This window comes from Ursus americanus, chromosome 23, assembly GCF_024610735.1.
Source record: "Ursus americanus isolate L20-20 chromosome 23, mUrsAme1.1.p, whole genome shotgun sequence".
Lineage (NCBI taxonomy): Eukaryota > Metazoa > Chordata > Mammalia > Carnivora > Ursidae > Ursus > Ursus americanus.
Window position 1 is genome coordinate 4948520 of NC_142149.1, and position 17309 is coordinate 4965828.

Sequence of the window (17309 nt, forward strand, 5' to 3'; positions counted from 1 at the left end):
AGTTCCTGACAGCTGGGGGCTGGGGTATTTCACAGGCTTTCGAGGTCTAAGACCCCGGACGCTGCCTGCTGGAGAGTACACCGTCCCACCTACTGCTCACTCCCTCGAGGGCTCTGCTTCAAGAGCCCAGGGGCCAGAGGTGCCCCGCCCTTCTAGGTGACCCCCTACCTGGTGACACCAGAGGCCCTGCCAGACGGTTCAGGTGGTCTTTCTGCCGCTGAGAGCTCCAGGCAGGCCTGGGTTTGTAAACGGAATGCAATGTGATTGAGGGCCCTGGCGGCCCAGGACGGTTACCGAACGAGGGGCGGAGTGGTCTCAGCTCCCCCCACCCATGCCAACCCGGCGGGAGCCCTATCTACCCCCTCGCCTGCCACCTCCAACCCAGGGTGGGCTCGGGCCCCTCATTTCGCCCCTCATTCGCCCCAAAGCCCCGGGCGCGGGCGGGGAGCGAGCACTGCGCGGCCCACCCGGCAGGTGGCGGCGTCTCCCAGCGCCCCGCCCCCCTCGCCAGGCCCCCCGGTCGGTGCGTGCCTGCCCTTGACCGCCCGGGGAACAGCGCCCAGCCCAAACCCCGGCCACGGGTGCCCGCCGCGCACGTGCCCGGGGCAGACGGCAGCGCCGGAGGGGCGCGGGCTGGTCCGCGAGCCGGGGGGCGACACGCCCGCCCCCGGGACCCGCCAACGCGGCCCCCGAGGGTGCTGCGAGTCCGGGCAGGAGGGGAGCGGCAGGGCGGGGAGGCGCCGCGGGGGCTGGAGGAGGGCAGGGCCGGGGTGGGGGGGGCAGGGCGGCCGCCTCTGGGAGGCCGGCCCGGCCCACCCGGGCCTCTCCCCTCCGCCCGGGACGGCGGCGGACGGGGCGCCCGCGGGCCAGGGCTGCATGGGGCTCCCGCGCGGCCAGCTCCTCTGGCTGCTGCTCCTGCTCGCGGCCGCCTGCTCGGGGATCCTCTTCAGTCTGTACTCCTCGGCAGTGGCGCGGTACCCGGGGCCCCGGTCCGGAGCCAGGTAGGGGCTGCGGCGCGGTCCGACCAGGGGGTGGCTCCGGAGACGCGCAGGGGACGCGCGGGGCGCCCAGCCCGTGCCCCTCAGTCCACCGGCCGCGTCGGCCTCCCTGGGGTGGCTCGCAGCGGGGACTCGGGCCGCGGCCCTTTGTCCCCAGAGCCTCCACCCGGGCGACCAACCTGCGCCGCCCGGGCCCCACAGCCTCTGCCGGGGTCCGAGAGGGACCTCGCCCCTTGCGCACCGGCCACCCGCTCCCCCCCAAAGCCTCGTGGGTTCATTCCCTCCGGCCGCGATTCGAAACACTTTCTGTTGTCCAGATTTGGCTGGGTCGTCTGAGTCAGATAAAAACAGCCCCGTTTTTGTCAGGAACTCTCCCTCCCTAACGTCACGTTTCTCTGACTCTGCTTTTGAGGGGAGGGACCCAAGACTCCGGGTTCCAACTTTGCCGGGATCCTCAGCTCGACTGCGGCGGGTCGCCTTTCCCGCCCGCTCCGTGTGTGCCCTCCCCGCGCCCGGCTCCCCGCTCTTGCCCACGCGCTGTTTGCTCTGTTCGTTTTGATAAGCGCCGTGTGGGCGCGATCCGGCGAAGCCGCGGACTCCCCCCGGCACCGGGGCAGATCCTGGGCTCCATCCAGGTTCCCCTCCTCGAGCCTCGTTCTGGCTCCCCTCCCTCCCGCTCGCCCAGCGCACCTTCCTTGCATTTGTGCCCTGCGAGGATAAGCCAACGAGCCTGTGTGTGATAGGAGATGGTGCCAGTTTTACTGAGGAAGCCTCAAAAGAATTTGGTTTTCCGCCTGGGAGGCGGATCGAGCTGTGCGGGAGTCTGGATTTGGGAGGCCGCAAGGGCCCCCACAGGCTCCCCCACCGGCCTCGGGACCTGCTCTCCTTCGGAGCGCTTTCCCAACTGCGGGCTCCTCGCCAAACCTTGCTCCAGGCATAACAGGATGAAAGGAAAGCTAGTTATCTGTTCTCAGGAAACGTGGTCAAAAGGCATCTAAAGTTGCAAAACAATCCGAAACACCTGCAACTCATTATGAGCCCGGCGCCTCTGGAACAAAGGTGCTCTAGGCCCTGGTGCCGAGGTCCTTGTCTCCTCGTAGTCAGAAATTGCATAAGGCGAGGCACTGAAAGGTGGAGGATGTTAAGAAAGAGAATCCTTTGTAAATTGTATGTAAGGATGTTTTGAAACACGTTTCAACATCCTGTGAAAGTATCTAATAAACTTTAAATATGAGGTTGTTGAATTTCCATTATGCCTCAACAAAGTTTGTAGAAGTCTTTCATCTTTTAAAAAGCGAGTACAAGCCAAGAACTTGTCCGTTTTCTTGTTGTTCCCCTGATGTTTGCGATGTAGCTGAACCCCCGGGGTTGGCCTGGAGGGCCTCCCTGTAGGAGGTGGGCATTTAGCGTGGGGAGAGGCTGGGTGGGAAGTCCAGCGGTCTGGGGCAGCGGGGAGCAGGCTATGTGACCCCCTTCCCACCTGGGGTGGGAAAGCGGATGGCCTGGCCAGCTGGAGAGCCCGGGGAGGGGTGGGGGCAGCATTGGGACCTGGTCTTACCGCACCTGAGTGCTCTCATTGCAGGCTAGAGAGTGGAACCCAGCCCAGGGATTTACCCACGGCAGAAGAATCTGGGTCAGGAGTTACCAGGCATTGGGCTATCTAGACTTGTGTTTAAAAAAACAAAACAAAAAGTCTTTTTTATGGGTGGGGGAGGGGGCCGTGGTGAGGATAGCTATAGGCCACCGCTTAGCTGCCAGTATCTGTTGTCAACATTATTTTGTAAAAGAAAGGACATCCGAGGGCCCAGAATTTCTAAGCAAATGGTCCAAATTGCGGAGATTTTGTTTTATGAGCAATGGGCTGCGGTGGTCCCTCCTTATCTGCTGTTCGGCTTGTCACGCCAGGTCTGGGAGCAGATGAGCCTCCCCTGACAGAGGTCAGCAGGGAGCCTAATGATAAGTCACAATGCAGCCATCACCCGCCCTCCATCTAGTCACCTGGCCTATTTTATCATCGCCCACTGTCACAAGAAGGGTGATATTTACAGAGTAAGATATTTGCAGAGACCACACTCAGGTGGTATTGTTATGATCGTCCTGTTATAGATTATTGTCGTTGTCTCTTACTGTGCCTCATTTATAAGTTACGCATGCATGTAGAGGAAAAAACAGTGTGTGTACAGGGTTCAGTATATCCATGTTTCAGCAACCACTGCGGGTCTTGGAGCTCCCCCCGCCCCCCAGGATAGGGGAGGTCTACTCTACAAGGTCCTTATCTGTTCTCAGGCCGGTGAAACTTCCGGAAGGGGCACAGGTGGGCTGGCTCCCTTCCCCACTCCTTCCAGGCTCTCCGGGAAGGTGTGGCTAGAAGCCTTGGGATTCCCAAGAAGGAGGGCTGGGAGAAGTCGCTGAGCACGAGGGGCGCTCTGGAGATAACAGGACTCCCTGAGGCTGGGGTGCTCAGCGCAGCAAAACAGAACTGGGGTGGGGGGCTCTGCAGCCCCTTCCCTGACACTCTATCCCTCCTGTCTCCAAGCTACCCTGGCCGGCAGCTCCCTCATCTGGTTCTCAAGCCTGGCTCACAGTAGAATCACCTGGGGAGGAGGCCTAGACCAGTCAGATCAGAACTGCAGGGGGGGTGGTGAGGCCCTGGGCGCAGGTGTTTTTCAAAAGCTCCCTGGGGGTTTTCACCGCCCCTGAGGCTGAGTACTGGGGTCCCAGTTCCTCTTCAAAGGAGGTCCTGTTGTGCTGAGGAGAGGAACTACAGGATGGGGGGGAGGAGAAGGTGGCCATCTGAGGGGGAAAGGGAGGGATGGGGGAAGGGATCATCCCTGCTTTTCCCCGTCTGCCCCTCCATGGTCCTATGGAAACACGCTCCCTTGTGGCCCAGCTGGCTCCGCACGTCAGAAGCAAGTAACAAGAGGCCTTTGTTTCCTTGCAAACTACCTGCTGATGCAAAATCCTCCCCACCTGCTTCCTTGTGTGTGTGTGGGGGGGGGGGGACAGGAGTCTAGGAGAAGCCTGACACCCTTTTGAATAGGCAAAGGCCCCTATTCCTTCTATTCTGTTTGCTCCCTCCCCTGATGCAGGGGTGGCCTGGGCGGTGGGAGGAGGACTGAAGCAGTAACATCAGCCCCATCCTCTCTCCCGAAGGGACACTGTCACAGTGGTTGTCACAACAAGGTCCTTTCCCTTCTTCCTTTAGGGAGCAATAGCTAACATTTAGCGGACACTTTTTGTACAAGATAATATTGAGTCTCTGTGTGGACCCTCCCAGCAATTGGAGATGTGATATGATGAACAATGATAATTAATCACTTGATTATATCTGCTGTCCAGATGCAGACACTGAGGCTCTGAGAAGTGACTTCCCTACATCACGGGATGCAAACCTAGGGAATGAGGCTTCAGACCTGTGTCCTCCACGGGGAGGAGCCGGGGCAGCAGGACGACAGACCCCAAGGGGAAGGGGGTCCACATCATCTGGGACCACCGCCTGCCTCCCGGGCCTTGGCAGGGAGCTCCCTCAGATGGCAGCAGGGGGCTGGCAAGCTTGCCTGGTGTATGTTTTCATCCTTGAACCGGATCTCACTGTTCCGTAAACGCCACATTTCTGCCGCTTGCCTTGGGATTTCTTGGATTTCCGGGTTTAGAGAGCTGAGCAAAACATAATAATGTGACAATATTTTTTTCCTAAAGAGGGAGACAAGGGCAAAAATCAGAGCCTGGTAAGATCGCAGGAATGCCATCTTTAACTTTGACAGGATCTGTCAGCCCCTGGAGCTAAGAGTCAGCCAGAAGGTTCCGAGGCACAGGTCCAACCCCTGCTTTCCTTCTGCTTCTCCCCCAGGAATGCCACATCGTCTCGAGCATTTGTCGGACACAAGGCATCAAATGCTGGAACGAGAAAGGTATGATGGTCGACTATTCCGGCAGTTTCGAGCATCTCCAAGTTAGTGGGGAGGAGGGGACAAAGAAGAGAAACGAGAACATTCTCATGAGACTGCTGCACGGGAGCTCTCTGGGTCCCCAAACGAAGCTTCCAGCTGAGCAGTCAGCCAGACCCAGTCACCAGGGTTCCCTGTACCCCAGGAGCAGAGATGGGGTGTAGCCAGGGGAAGAGTTCTTGGGAAGTCTTGTAATATATCTTTAAAAGGCCTGTGAATTTGACATTCTACTCAAAATGCCTTTTTTTTTTAAAGATTTTTTTTTTAAAAGATTTTATTTATTTATTCGACAGAGATAGAGGCAGCCAGCGAGAGAGGGAACACAAGCAGGGGGAGTGGGAGAGGAAGAAGCAGGCTCACAGTGGAGGAGCCCGATGTGGGGCTCGATCCCACAACGCCGGGATCACGCCCTGAGCTGAAGGCAGACGCCTAACCTCTGAACCACCCAGGCGCCCCTAAGATTTTGTTTTTAAGTAATCTCTACACTCACCGTAGGGCTCAAACTCATGACCCTGGGATCAAGAGTCCCACGCTCCTCGGACTGAGCCGGCCAGGTGCCCCTCAAAATGCCTTCTTACTATAAAATGCACACATTTTTTTTTTTTAAGATTTTATTTATTTATTCAACAGAGACAGAGACAGCCAGCGAGAGAGGGAACACAAGCAGGGGGAGTGGGAGAGGAAGAAGCAGGCTCATAGCGGAGGAGCCTGATGTGGGGCTCGATCCCATAACGCCGGGATCACGCCCTGAGCCGAAGGCAGACGCTTAATGACTGTGCCACCCAGGCACCCCAAAATGCACACATTTAAACTGCTCTCCATGGAGGAAACAAGCAAGCCTTGGAGAAATGCTCCATGCTTGCCCAGGGGGTTGAGAACCTTCTAGGCTCTGCTCCATCACGAATCATGCTGCCTCGAACACTTCACGCATGTTCTCTCACGAAAACCACACGGCATTCCTGTCGTGTAGCTTTTACAGATGGACACAGTGAGGCACAGAGAGGTCAGGTCCCAGCTCATTCGGGTTTAAGAGTTGCGATCACGCCCAAGAGACCAACCTGGGACTTGTTAGCTGAGGCCTCGGGGGAAAAGATTCCACGGCATGTAGAACGTCGTGACAGCTGAGCAGTTATGAGACGGAGCAAGTAGCCCTGGGCAGGTGACGGGGGTCCCCGTCCTGAGAACAGAGGCAGGGTGGACATGGCCTGCACGGCCAAAGAGAAGCCTCAAGCATATGCTTATGGGTCATCTTTAAGTTTCCTAAAGCCCTGTGCACCTTGAACTGCTTGATGCAAACTGACATATCCCCACTGGGTTTAAAAAAAAAAAAAAAGGATTTGAGGTGGCTTTTGGATACATATAATAGGCAAAAATATAAAATAGAATAAAAGGAAGCACACGCTGGCCAAAGGAAAAATAAAGGTAGAATAAGACAATGTCATGTAAAGACATGCATGAAAGATGGGCCACAGGTATAAGGGATAAGCCATCTATCTGGCTCTGAGCTTCCTGGTGGCCACAGTGAAGAAGGAAATTTGCCATTGTATCCATGAGATAATAGCAAGCTAGCTGCCCAAGTGAAGCACAGCCTTTCCCAATTCAAAGACTGAAGAGTTTTCTCCTGGCACCTCTTATAGAAGGCCCTGGAAAACATCCCAAAGATGAACTGAGAGGTAGTGAAGTTAGTAGTCAGTTCTGCTGCAATGCTTGCTTTGAAAAGGTGAATTTGTTCCAATAAGCTTGGTATCTTAGGAAACAATTTGAGCATAACACACACTTTGTGTTTGCTTATGGGTGACTCTGTCGGTGAGAACGCTACGGTTAAATGCAGAGAACCGCACCCAACCCAAAGGAGCCACAGAGGAATACACAGAAGGCGCGCGCGCCCTTCAGATGCGCCCTTCATTGCGTTGGAGCCCTCTTTCCACTACTTCACAGTAACTCAGAGCTGCCACCTTCTGATGCCCACTCGCACAAGCGAACAAGTCTTCTCCAAGGTCAAGGGCCGTGTGCTCAGTAGAACGTCGTAGATCTTTTTTTTTTTTTTTTTTAAGATTTTATTTATTTATTCGACAGAGATAGAGACAGCCAGCGAGAGAGGGAACACAAGCAGGGGGAGTGGGAGAGGAAGAAGCAGGCTCATAGCGGAGGAGCCTGATGCGGGGCTCGATCCCATAATGCCAGGATCACGCTCTGAGCCGAAGGCAGACGCCCAACGACTGCGCCACCCAGGCGCCCCGAACATCGTAGATCTTAACCAGGGGATGTGTGAGACCGTGCCCCCAACTTTGTTAGGCCCCTTGTTTGACCGCTTGTCCATCACTGACAAAGCTTCTGAGTATCGTGCCACTCCTCCCATTTCCCCAAAAGCCCCGTGGCTTTGACTGCACCCGTTCTGCATAGTGTGATGGTTTTCAGGCAGCCATAGGTAACGTTATAGCAGAAATTACTGTCCAGCTCTTTCCCGCATTGGTCAAACCAGCAGCCTAACAACGAGCCCCCTTCAGGGGGAAGGGTAGCCCCAGCCAGGCCGAAGGCAGAGCGGGATTCGGACATTGGGGGTTGCAGGCAGGTGGGGTGGGAGCCTCTTCAGTACCCTCCTTCCAGGTCCCTGCATGCAGAGGCCCTGTAGAGTTTCCTAAGGGCTTCTGAAACAACAAATTAGCACAAACCGGGGTGTTGAAAATAAGAGAAATTGATTTTCTCACAGTTCTGGACTCCAGAAATCCGAAATCAAGAGGTCAGCAGGGCCACCATCCTGAAAGTTCCAGGGAAGAATCCTTCCAGTTTCTGGTGGCTCCAGAGGGTCTTGGCTTATGGCCGGGCCACTCCAGTCTCTGTGTCTGTCTTCACATGGCTTTATAAGGACACCAGTCGTTTCATTAGGGCTCACCCTAAACTAGTATGACGTCATCCTAATCAATTACATCTGCGAAGACCGTATTCCCAAATAAGGTCACACTCTGAGGTTCTGGGCAGACAGAAGGGTGGGGGGGACACTAGTCAACCCAGTACAGGTACCACCTGGACGAAAGTGACCACAAGCTTCCCAGCAGCCTGTCCCACACAAATCTTACAGTTAGGACGGCCAGAGCTAGGATTTGGATCTAGGCTGATGGATTCCAAAGCCCAGGCTGGAGTTCCTCCGCCAAGGGGCAGGCAGATCTTACCCATTCGGTGGGCAAACGCCCCAAAGTTTCCCTAAGTGTGAAGTGAAGGACTAGGAGGCCAGAGCCATCAGGCCCTGGATAGGTGGCATCCCGGAGAGAAAGGGCTGGGCAGGGTCAGTCCAGAAAGCTCTCTGACCCCCACCATGCTGCTGTGCCGTACGCCGGCTCATCTGACAGGTCTGGGGGTGGACCAAGTCTAGAGGGGAAAAGCAGATCTTCCCTCCCAACCCTGCTGCCGGGTCTGCAGGCTCCTAGGACGGTTCCCATCAGCCACAGCCCCCAGATAATGGAGCTCGGCATTCTTATCTCCTGCCCACAGAGCCTGCACTGCCAACACCCACTTTATTTGGCCATCCAGAAGCACCCCCACTTCCGCGCCCTGTTCAATCTCTCCACTCCAGTGCTGCTCTCGGGGGCCCTCTTCACTCAGGAGCTCTGGGACAGACTGAGCCAGCACAAAGCCCCCTATGGCTGGCAGGGGCTCTCCCGCCAAGGTAATCTGAAGCGGCTGCTTCCGGCCCAGCCCTCTGGCCCCAGATAATTCCTTCCTCCTGTTTTTGGCCCAGGTGCCAGCCCTGCCCTCGCAGCACCTTATGGGGACCCCCCCCACTCCCCCACTCCTTTCCTCCCAGAAAGGTCTCAGGGCTCGACTCCCCCAGTATGTGACTGCTGCCATACCTACCAGCCCCTACAAGCCCCAGGGGTCAGGAAAGGGCCTTGTCGTGCCCGCTGGCCAGCGCTCACCTCCCGGGGCCAGTGTCCAAAGGTGGCCGAGAACAGGGGCTGGGGGCCCTCAGACAGCCTGCGCATGGCTCCCGCTGCGGAAACCGCCCAGAGCCCCCCATGTTCAGTCTGCCCCCCACCCCGCATGCCTCAGATGACTTTATTGTGGAACACAGTCTTGAGAGGACTAGTTTCTCGAGTTCTTGAGGTGACTGGGGTACAGCCAAATCCTCTCCCCCCACTTCAGGCTGCATGGCCTAACTGACATGTTGCACTCCCCCCGCCCTCCGTGCCTTGGATGGGGCCGGTGTCAGGCCTCTGGCGGGTGGTGTGCCGGACAGTCTCGGGACAGCCCCGACCCACGTGACAGCCCCGTCACGGCGCCCTGCCTTCTCTGGCACCCACAGACATCAGCTCCACCCTGAGCCTCCTGAATGGCTCCGAGAGCTCCAAGCTGCTGGCCGCCTCCAGGAAGCCACTTTCCAAGTGCATTCGGTGTGCCGTGGTGGGGAACGGAGGCATTCTGAATGGTTCCCGCCAGGGCCTGCACATCGATGCCCATGACTACGTGTTCAGGTATGCGGTGCGGGAGCCAGGGAGGAGGAGGGGGCCGCGCTGGGAAGAGAGCTAGTCCCCAGCCAGCCCCTGGGGAGCACTCCCAGGGAGGATCACGGGCCGGGGCAGCCCCGGCCTTAGGCAGCTCCGCCGTCGGGACGGGCAGGCGGGTCTGGACAAAGGCGTACATGCAGACAGACCCTGAAGATGGGAGCGTGGGTGCCGCATGCCAGTGGGGAGGGAGCACCCAGAGCCAGATGTGCCCATTTCACAGGCCATCCCTTGAGGCCTGGAGGAGTGGGGATGGGCTGGATGGGGCTGGCCACCAGCACTGGTGCTGCCCTGGGAAGGGGCACAGTCTGCACAGAGGCCTGGGGGCAGGCGCGGCAGAACCCCAGGGATGGAAATACAAACACAGTGTGGTGTGACCATCGGGAGGCTGACGGGCCTCTGTTTGGACCAGACTCAACGGGGCTGTGATCAAAGGCTTCGAGAAGGATGTGGGCACCAAGACCTCCTTCTACGGTTTCACTGTGAACACAATGAAGAACTCCCTCATCTCCTATGGGAACTTCGGCTTCACCTCCGTGCCAAAAGGCCAGGTGAGGCTTCTGACGGGCCTGCCACTGTCGCCGACGGTCGGTGCCACTGTTCTCAGAATCCCCTCTGGGAGGCGAACCATCACCCCAGTCCAGTAGATGGAGAGCTTGTGCCAGGGTCCTGGGTATGTGTGAGGGGGCCACTGAGGAGGGGGATCTGGGCAGGGACACCCCCAAAGTTTCTGGCAGCACAGGACTGCCCTGGAGTAGAGCACGAACAGCTAATACTTACTGGAAGCTTACGGGGTGCCAGGCTCTTTACGTGATGCCACGTCCACCCCATTTCACTGGTGCGGAGACTGAGGCTGGGTGCCCTTCCTTCAGCAAGGACTCCCACCCCAGAGCTCACGCAGCGTGTCTGTCCAAGACCACCGCGCAGCTAAAGTCAGAAACCTCCAGGCCCTTCTGGGGCTGGCACTAGGGCTGCCACCCGTTTCCCTGAGCTGCCTTCCCGATCCCACAGCAGCCTGTGAGGGAGGCTGGAGTTCGAAGGCACGGAGCCGCGCGCCCAGCCAGGGAGCAGGGGAGCTGGAATTCAAGGCCTCCTACTGCCTCGGGCTTCTTCAGTCACAGTCGGTTGCAGGAACACTGCTCCTCCCTTTGAGAGCCGTCTGGGTGCCACATAAAGAGGGGATCCCAGGATAAGGGCTCTGTGGTGCTCCATAGGACTGGGCTGAGTTTCTAGAAGCTTCCTCCTCTGAGCAGGAATTCGGGAGTGTCCTAGCCGCAGCAGGACCTCTCTTAGCTCATGACAGAACAAAATAAGCAGACTTCTGGCCACACTACCTGTATGAGTTATCACTACGTTAATAAATTACCCCAGACTTAGTGGCTTTAAACAACAAACATTTATTATCTTACGGTTTCAGTGGGTCAGGAATTCGGGAACAGCTTAGCAGAATGCTCTCAGCTCAGGATCTGGGGTGTCTGCCAAGATCAACAGGGGCTACAGGCACTTGAAGGCTTGATGGGGGCCAGAGTTGAGACGGCGCCTCTCTCGGCTACTAGAGTGTTCTCAGGTCGTGGCAGCTAACTTCCCCCAGCGCGGGGGAGGGGGGGTGTCCCAGGGAGCTTTATGGCCTCGTCTCCAAGGTCACACGCCATCCCTTCCACTTCCCTCTATTCATGAGTCGGTCAAGGGGATGGCGAGTAAGCCTCACATCTTGAAGAGTTACCGGAAGATCTGTGACCACGGAGTACCACCATGGTACCTGCGAGTGGGGGTTACAGGCAGAAGCAGAAATTCTCCCGTGAGGACCGGAGGCAGGACTGGGTGGAGGGCTGAGCCGGAGCTGGACGTGGTCTTATGCGGGGGGCCGGGGGGACTGGCTCAGTGTCTCTGTTGCCCCAACAGGACCTGCGCTATATCTTCATCCCCTCTGACATCCGGGACTATGTGATGCTGAGATCCGCCATTCTGGGTGTGCCTGTCCCTGAGGGCCCTGATAAAGGGGACAGGTGAGCAGCCGAGCGGGTGTGGGGTACGGGGGTGCTGGGCCCATTGTCAAGTAGGGAAAGTGGGTGAGGACAGCAAGAAAATCCCCAAGAATTCAACAGACTGTTGGGGAATTATGTTCTTTTTTCCTACCCCCAGAGAAGCCCAGGTAACCCTCCTGGTCCCCGGGAACCTGCCTGTGAGGTGGGCTGCAGCCCCAAAGGGCCGCTTTTCCGAGCAGAGAGACAGACCTGACTCCTCAGCTGCGGGCTGCTGTCCCCATAACCCACGCAGCCCCCCGCCCCCCGCCGGCAGCACTGGCCAGCCACACTTGTCCGCTCCTGACTCTGTGGGCCTACTGAGCACACTGCGTCTGGAAGTGAAGTGCGGGGGCTGGTATCCATGCCACTCCCCCTGGTGGGCACCCTCCCAGGGCTGTGCCCGTGAAATGGAGAGCAGGTGACATGGGCCCAGTGTCCTGCAAAGAGAGAACAAAGGGCACTCTGTTTTCTCCCCCACCTTCCTGGGCAGCAGGCCGCTGTCCAGCTCTTTTGAACCATGTCCTGGCCTCAGCCAAACCTCCCTGTGGTGCTGAGACAATTTCTTGTCCCAAAGTCAAGTCCTTAGAAATCATGCCACCTCGGCAGCCACGAAGAACAGCGTCCCCATCTCAGGGCTCCCGGACCATGCCGCCCACCCCGAAAGAGCAGACTCGGAGGTCCTTAGGGGCTAAGCCCTCAAAGGTCAGGCCCACTTACTCTGGCCACCCCGCACCCCTCCCCCCCCGTGACGATCCAACAATCGCTCGTGACGCTGCGGCTGGTCATGAGGGTGGGCTTTGTGACACGGGTGGGACTGGGCTCTTGGGGGGGCTGGCTCAGAGACATCAATTGGGTGGTCGTAAGCCTCCCCAACACCAATGAGCTCCCCCTCCCATACCCCCAATCCGTCCCCTACCCAGTCCCCCTCCCAGTCCCGGTCCAACCACATCGCCCCTTCCAACCAGCAGGCCTACTCCAGCTCCGGTGGCTCAGCCCCTTCTCCATCCCCCACCCGGGGGTCTTCCTCCCGGCCCCCCTCCCACCCTGCCACCCCATCTGCCTCACAGCCCTCTTCCCGGGCTTCCTCCCTGAACCCCAGCCCTCATATCCAACATGTGCCCCGAGGGTCTTCCCAAAACCCCACCCCACCCACTTCCAAATCTCCTTCCCAATCTGGCTTGAAATCCCTCTCTCGAAACTCCTCCCAAACTCCTCCTGTGCCTATCCCCCGGTCCCCTGCCCACAGCCCCGCCACCTCGGCCTCCTACATTGGGCCCATTCGTGGCATCCCCTCCTACATCGCCCCCTATGTGCCCCGCTTCCTGAAGGAACCCCCCTTCTTCCAGCCCCCCACTGCACCCCTGCCCCAGAACCAGTGCTTCCCCTGCTCCTTCCCCTGCCCAGCCCGGGAGCCCCCTCCTATCCCTGAGTCTCTCTACTTCCCCCTGCTCCCACCTCCTCCCCACCACCCCCGGGTCAACTGCTCCTACCCGACTCCTCCCGCCCTGTTCACACCCCCCTCCTCGCTCACCTACACCCCGCCCACCGACGTCCTGGTGAGCGGGAAGCCACACGTGGTGCCCACAGTGCTGCCGGCCACCTTCTACACGCCCTTCTCCCGCTACTACACCCAGCCCCGCCCATACCGCACGCACCGCCGCAGGCCCAGTGCCTTTCCCCTCACCTCGCTCCCCAACTTGCCATACGACGGCCCAGGTCGCTCTGTCCACTTCTTTCATGGGTCCTAGGCCTCAGACCTATTTCGGACCAGAAGCCTCTGCCAGGAAATTCAAGCTACTACATCCAGACTTCATCAGCTACCTGAGGGAGAGGTAGGTGTGTGCTGGGGGGGAGGGTGTGGGTGCACAAAGAACAGCTTCCCCCCTCCATCCCCCCTGCACATCAACCCATCCCTGCAGGCCCTTTATGGCCTAAACACAGGCAGTCCAAGGTGACCACAGGGAGGAACCTGGGACTAACAGCCCGATCTCACCCCCTCCTTCCCTCCCTCAGTCCCTCTCCCCTACCAGTGGTTCCGATGGGGGGGGGGCGGTGTCCCCTGCCCCTCTCTGGAGACATTCTGCTTGTCACTAGGTAAGCACCACTAGCAAGTAGAGACAGGGAAGCTGTTGAGCACCCTACGATACGCAGAACGCCACTGCAACGAAGAATTATTTGGGCCAATACATCATAGTGTTGTGGCTGGGAAGCCCTGCTGTCGCCCCCCGGCCGGCATCCCCAGAGAGCAGGTGCAGGTGGCGAGTGGATCTGGGGAGGCAGACTGGAGCCAGCGCTCAGCCCCATTCAGCAGGGGGAGAAGCAGGCTCAGAGAGGCTAGGCGGCTTGTCTGGCAAAGCTTCGATGTGAATCCGGGCTGAGGTCAGGCCTGTGGCCGCCATACTGCGGCCTCACGTCTGGATTCTCAGAGTGTGCACACACGCTTTTCTCACCAATGACTCCAGGCCCAGGACCGGGGTGCCCCGCCCCTCATGTCCCTCATAAGGGAGTCCTGCTGGGCTGAAGTCCGGGGAAAGAAAGAAACATAGGGCTCAGGCTAAACAGGCCACCTGTCCCCTACTGTGGTTACTTAGCCCAGGGGTGAAGGCAGGGTGTTGCAGGGAGGACAGGGGAGTCAGGCTGGGTTCACGCTTCCAGAGTGGGAGAGGGAAGGATTACAGCTGTGGTTCTTCTGCACCGGTCTGCTCCTCTTTCTCACCCCACTCTGTCACCCAGACTTCTGCATTTGCTTCATTTGGGTTTTTTCCTAAATGGGGGATGACTGCACTAGAAGAGCCCGGAAGTTCTGAACGGTTTTCTAGGTGATCTGAACTGGGAGCTGGAAAGCGTGAGGGCACAACCATCGAGTGAGACCTATGCCTCTTTCTTGAGTTTTGATGCCGCTTTTCATCTCCAGGTTTTTGAAATCGAAGTTGATTAACACAAATTTTAGAGACCTCTATATGCCTAGTACTGGGGCGCTCATGCTGCTGACGGCTTTGCACACCTGCGACCAGGTAAGAAGCTTTCCCTTTCAGGAGCCCACAGCAGCAGAGGACGGGTGTGGGTGGAACCTCATTTGATCCAGGATAACCCCAAAGGAGGTCTGTCACCCCCGGGCCTGGGACTCGGCCTCTCCCCTGTGGGGAAGGGATTCTCCAGCTGCAAGAGCAAAGGCTGGCCTCTGGAAGGGGCGGGAGGGGGTGCCACTCCTGAGCTAACTCCATGCGGGCTCTGCAGGGACCTTTCCAGGACAGGTGCTGGGCCGGCCTTGCCTTCCTCCAGCAGCCACCTGCCGGGCACCTCTGTCCCTTCACCCTTGTGGTATTTAAGGCACAAGTTATCACACTGTTCTTGTGAAAGCAAAATCGCAACAGGAGTGGATAAGGATATCCTTTTAGGAGCACATTCTAGAACTGAGCTGGGCAGGAGGTTTAGCCTTCCACACACAACCTTTGAAATCACTGCCTGGGACGTTGCCAGTGCTGCCCCCAGGAACCCAGCAGAGGCTGAGAAGCAGTTTTCAAAGGGCAGTGACCCACACTAAAGCCAGCACAAGAGCTGGAGGCCAAGGGCCGCTCCACGACGCTGCTCTATTCCTTTTCCCTGTTTCTTTAAAGCAGCAGCCTCTTGACCGTGCTCCCGTTAGAACGAGCCACAAGTAGTAGTGGGTGTTTGTCTCCACCTCGAGCTTAACTATGGAGATCACGGCTTTGATCCCGAATCATAGACCTGACTTTAAAACCCAGCCTGGCCACTCCCTAGCTCCTGACTGAAAACATGTCTGGTTACCTCTCTGAGCGCTTCCCCACGTGTACAACGGGGATATGCCTGAGATTATCGTACGGCTGAGAGAACTGTACAAGAGCGCAGTGCCTGCTGTGAGCACGAGCTCCAACTGCAGTTTATCTGTGTCCTGGACACGGCATCTGAGGAAGGTGGGGGGGGGGCCCTTCCCGAGTCACATTCCTTCACAAATCCGTCTGCACAGAGCTCAGTAAAGGCTAACTCGGTGACTATCCTTGTCCAGGTTAGTGCCTATGGATTCATCACAAGCAACTACTGGAAATTTTCTGACCACTATTTCGAGCGAATAAAGACACCACTGATATTCTATGTCAACCACGACCTGTCCCTGGAAGCCACCCTGTGGAAGGACCTGCACAAGGCTGGCATCCTTCGATTGTACCAGCGTTGACAAGCCCTTTGCTCTCGCACAGCCATGGACCTGTGGCCCTGGCCCCTCACGTGACCTAAGTGGCCTCTGGTCTTTTCAGCCTCTGAGAAGGGCTCCAGCTCCCCTCCACCCACCCCTTCTTCTCTAGAGAACATTAAGAGGTGGATCTGTGACTGTCACTGAAGCTTGTTCATTGTGGGACACCCCATCTTGTTCTTGGTTTCTCCAAGGAAACTCCCGTCTGGGTTGGAGACAGACATCCCGACCTTGGGTGAAGAAAAGACTGCTCTGCTGGATGTTTTAAAACTGCAGGTGACACAAGAAGAGATTGTGACCCTCACCAGCAAAGGGCAAACACACTTCAGAGCAGAGGCTCTCAAAGCCAGCAGTCGGTACTGAACTTGAGGATGCGGGTGCAGCGACTGCAGACATCGCCAGGGACCAGGGTCAAGCAGCAACGCGGTGCACACACTCCCCAGCCAGACCCTCCCACACGCATGTTCCGGCTCCCAGCGACTCCACGACAACGGACTCTAACTCACGCCTAAACCACCTGAGGACATGACCACTTTCCTTCTGCCCCATGATGAAGCGGGAGCACAAAAGACCGAATGTAATTTGAACTAGGTACTTGCATAAATGATGGGATGACCCTTGTGTCTTTTGTGTGTGTCGGGGAGGGGGCTGCGGTGGTACACCGTGGTCTAGCAGGCAGACCACTCAGAAAATTCAAGAACCTCGGGCCAGCCCTGGTAATTTGACAGGGGTCAACTGCAGAGGGCTGCTGGCCTGAGGAAGTCCCACTGGATGGATTAGCACCTGGCCACTGAAAAGAGGACACGATCAGGTAATGAACGCTCAGCTTCATGTCGTGGCTTCAGTAAATCCGGACTTAGCTGACAGGCAGTTTCACTTTAGACAGAGCACAGGGGCTTCTATTGGAAGGGTTAAGTCTCAACTAACCAAGTCATCACCATTATAGCCCTTAAGCCCTGGGGTTTACTGGCCTCATGACTAGTAGCTCAACGGCCTAATCGGCTCTACTGTGCAAGAGCCTTCTCGAGCTGGCACTGATCACCATGGGCTAATTCGCCGAGGCCCAGGACCTGGCCTCTGGCTCCATGGTTTTGGAAGGCAGGTCCTGTCAGCATGTTTAACAAGAGCGGTGAACTGTCACCAGAATCAAAATTCTATTTGAGAAATCAGGTATGTGATAGACCTGGGCTTTCATGACGGAGGCAGCTCCTGGAAACATCCCCTTCCTGCGGCTGTCGAGCAGTTTAGACTGGAGGGGAGTAGCAAGCAGACAAGCCTCTCCCTTTAGCTTGGCAACATCAAACTGTCCCTTGGTCTCAAGGACAGCAGTGTCCCAAGTATGTTTCTCTGGATAGAATTATGGTCCGGGAAGAACACCGTCAAACGTGGGAAACCTGGTACCCAGTGCCAGTCCATTGTGCCATCTGATAGTGACCTTTACTAGTAAAGAAAGCCAATTGTCCTGGTAAGCCAGCATAGCCTAAGTCAGGACGCCTAGCCCCCTTGTGTCCAGGACACTTTACCTGTCCCTGTTCCCTTCACATCTGTAGCTATCAGAACCTGTCCATCCGTTAGATTTGAGAAATGGTAACGTGACGTTTGTAGGTAGTAACCCATTAAGAGGGGCAGAA

General features: G+C 57.3%; 2 protein-coding genes across 3 annotated transcripts; both read left to right on the forward strand.

Annotated features, from left to right (window-relative positions):
* The first annotated feature begins 774 nt into the window (after window positions 1-774).
* ST6GALNAC2 (ST6 N-acetylgalactosaminide alpha-2,6-sialyltransferase 2) lies at window positions 775-16295 on the forward strand. 2 transcript variants are annotated; one of them, XM_045814019.2, is made up of 9 exons: window positions 784-1001; window positions 4849-4909; window positions 8435-8609; window positions 9246-9414; window positions 9857-9995; window positions 11347-11450; window positions 13217-13300; window positions 14383-14482; window positions 15496-16295. In XM_045814019.2, exons 1-9 carry the CDS (start codon window positions 877-879, stop codon window positions 15661-15663), a joined length of 1125 nt encoding a protein of 374 aa, XP_045669975.1. In that variant the 5' UTR covers window positions 784-876; the 3' UTR covers window positions 15664-16295. The 2 variants fall into 2 exon arrangements, with proteins under 2 accessions (XP_045669976.2, XP_045669975.1); XM_045814020.2 differs by lacking the exons at window positions 13217-13300; window positions 14383-14482; window positions 15496-16295 and adding an exon at window positions 11587-12036 and having other exon boundaries at window positions 775-1001.
* On the forward strand, window positions 12156-13216 carry LOC123802969 (testis-specific serine/proline-rich protein). Its single transcript, XM_045814021.2, has one exon. It carries the CDS (start codon window positions 12347-12349, stop codon window positions 13214-13216), a length of 870 nt encoding a protein of 289 aa, XP_045669977.1. The 5' UTR covers window positions 12156-12346.
* Window positions 16296-17309: the final 1014 nt, after the last annotated feature.

Bases quoted from the DNA above. Each gene is read 5' to 3' on its own strand.
- ST6GALNAC2 (XM_045814019.2), top strand. From the start codon at position 877: ATGGGGCTCCCGCGCGGCCAGCTCCTCTGGCTGCTGCTCCTGCTCGCG. The intron at 1,002-4,848 runs GTAGGGGCTGCG...CTTCTCCCCCAG, and splicing joins GGGCCCCGGTCCGGAGCCAG to GAATGCCACATCGTCTCGAG. The intron at 14,483-15,495 runs GTAAGAAGCTTT...ATCCTTGTCCAG, and splicing joins CTTTGCACACCTGCGACCAG to GTTAGTGCCTATGGATTCAT.
- LOC123802969 (XM_045814021.2), top strand. From the start codon at position 12,347: ATGAGCTCCCCCTCCCATACCCCCAATCCGTCCCCTACCCAGTCCCCC.